This window comes from Antrostomus carolinensis, unplaced genomic scaffold (genome assembly GCF_000700745.2).
Source record: "Antrostomus carolinensis isolate BGI_N321 unplaced genomic scaffold, ASM70074v2 scaffold43234, whole genome shotgun sequence".
NCBI lineage: Eukaryota > Metazoa > Chordata > Aves > Caprimulgiformes > Caprimulgidae > Antrostomus > Antrostomus carolinensis.
This window is the reverse complement of record NW_010312177.1, coordinates 1,703-2,465: the sequence shown is the minus strand read 5'-3', so window position 1 is coordinate 2,465 and position 763 is coordinate 1,703. Positions and strand designations below refer to the sequence as shown.

The following is a 763-nucleotide window of genomic DNA, read 5'->3' as shown; positions in this document are numbered from 1 at the left end:
ACAGTGGTGGGCTGAGCCATGCAGGGCTCCCCACCCCAGTGGCACAGCCAGGCCCTGAGCAGCAGCGTGACTGCAAGGACCTCCATGCCACAACCGCCTGTGCTCCACGCCGTGCCGCGCCATGAGGCTCACCCCTCCCCGGTGCTGTTCCCAGGCGTGGGCTACGGGATGATGGTGGTGTCCACGTACATCGGGATCTACTACAACGTGGTGATCTGTATTGCCTTCTACTACTTCTTTGTGTCCATGACGCGTGTGCTGCCCTGGACGTACTGCAGCAACGCCTGGAACACGCCCGACTGTGCAGGGGTGCTGGATGGGAACCTCTCCAGCCATGCTGCTCTCAACCTCACCCACCTCCTCAACACCACCCAGAAGCGCACCAGCCCCAGCGAGGAGTACTGGAGGTACCAAGGTCAGCCCGATCTGGCCATGGGGACAAGGGCCCCGCTGACGCTGGCTGCCCCCCACCCAGGAGGTACGTGCTGGACCTGTCAGATGACATCGGGAACCTGGGTGAGGTGCGGCTGCCCCTTCTGGGCTGCCTTGGAGTCTCCTGGGTCATCGTCTTCCTCTGCCTCATCAAGGGCGTCAAGTCCTCTGGGAAGGTACCCGCGTGGTCCCCCTCTGGGCCCCACCCCCTGGGCCTGGACACATCCCCTCTGCAGTTGGCCATGCCCACTCTAGGCATAGCCCCTCCTCCATTGGGAACACCCCTCCCATTGTAGATGTGCCCCCACCCCTTCTATCACAGCTATATGGC

General features: G+C 63.2%; 1 protein-coding gene across 1 annotated transcript in view; it reads left to right on the top strand.

Annotated features, from left to right (window-relative positions):
- Positions 1-141: 141 nt before the first annotated feature.
- The window catches only part of SLC6A9 (solute carrier family 6 member 9), a gene marked incomplete at its 3' end in the record, with an annotated part of 2,248 nt that continues 1,626 nt past the window's right edge, over positions 142-763 (top strand). The window contains exons 1-2 of the mRNA XM_010166952.2: positions 142-407; positions 476-608. Of these exons, the coding sequence (XP_010165254.2) occupies positions 169-407; positions 476-608 (372 nt within the window). The remainder of the gene's footprint in view (positions 408-475; positions 609-763) is intronic.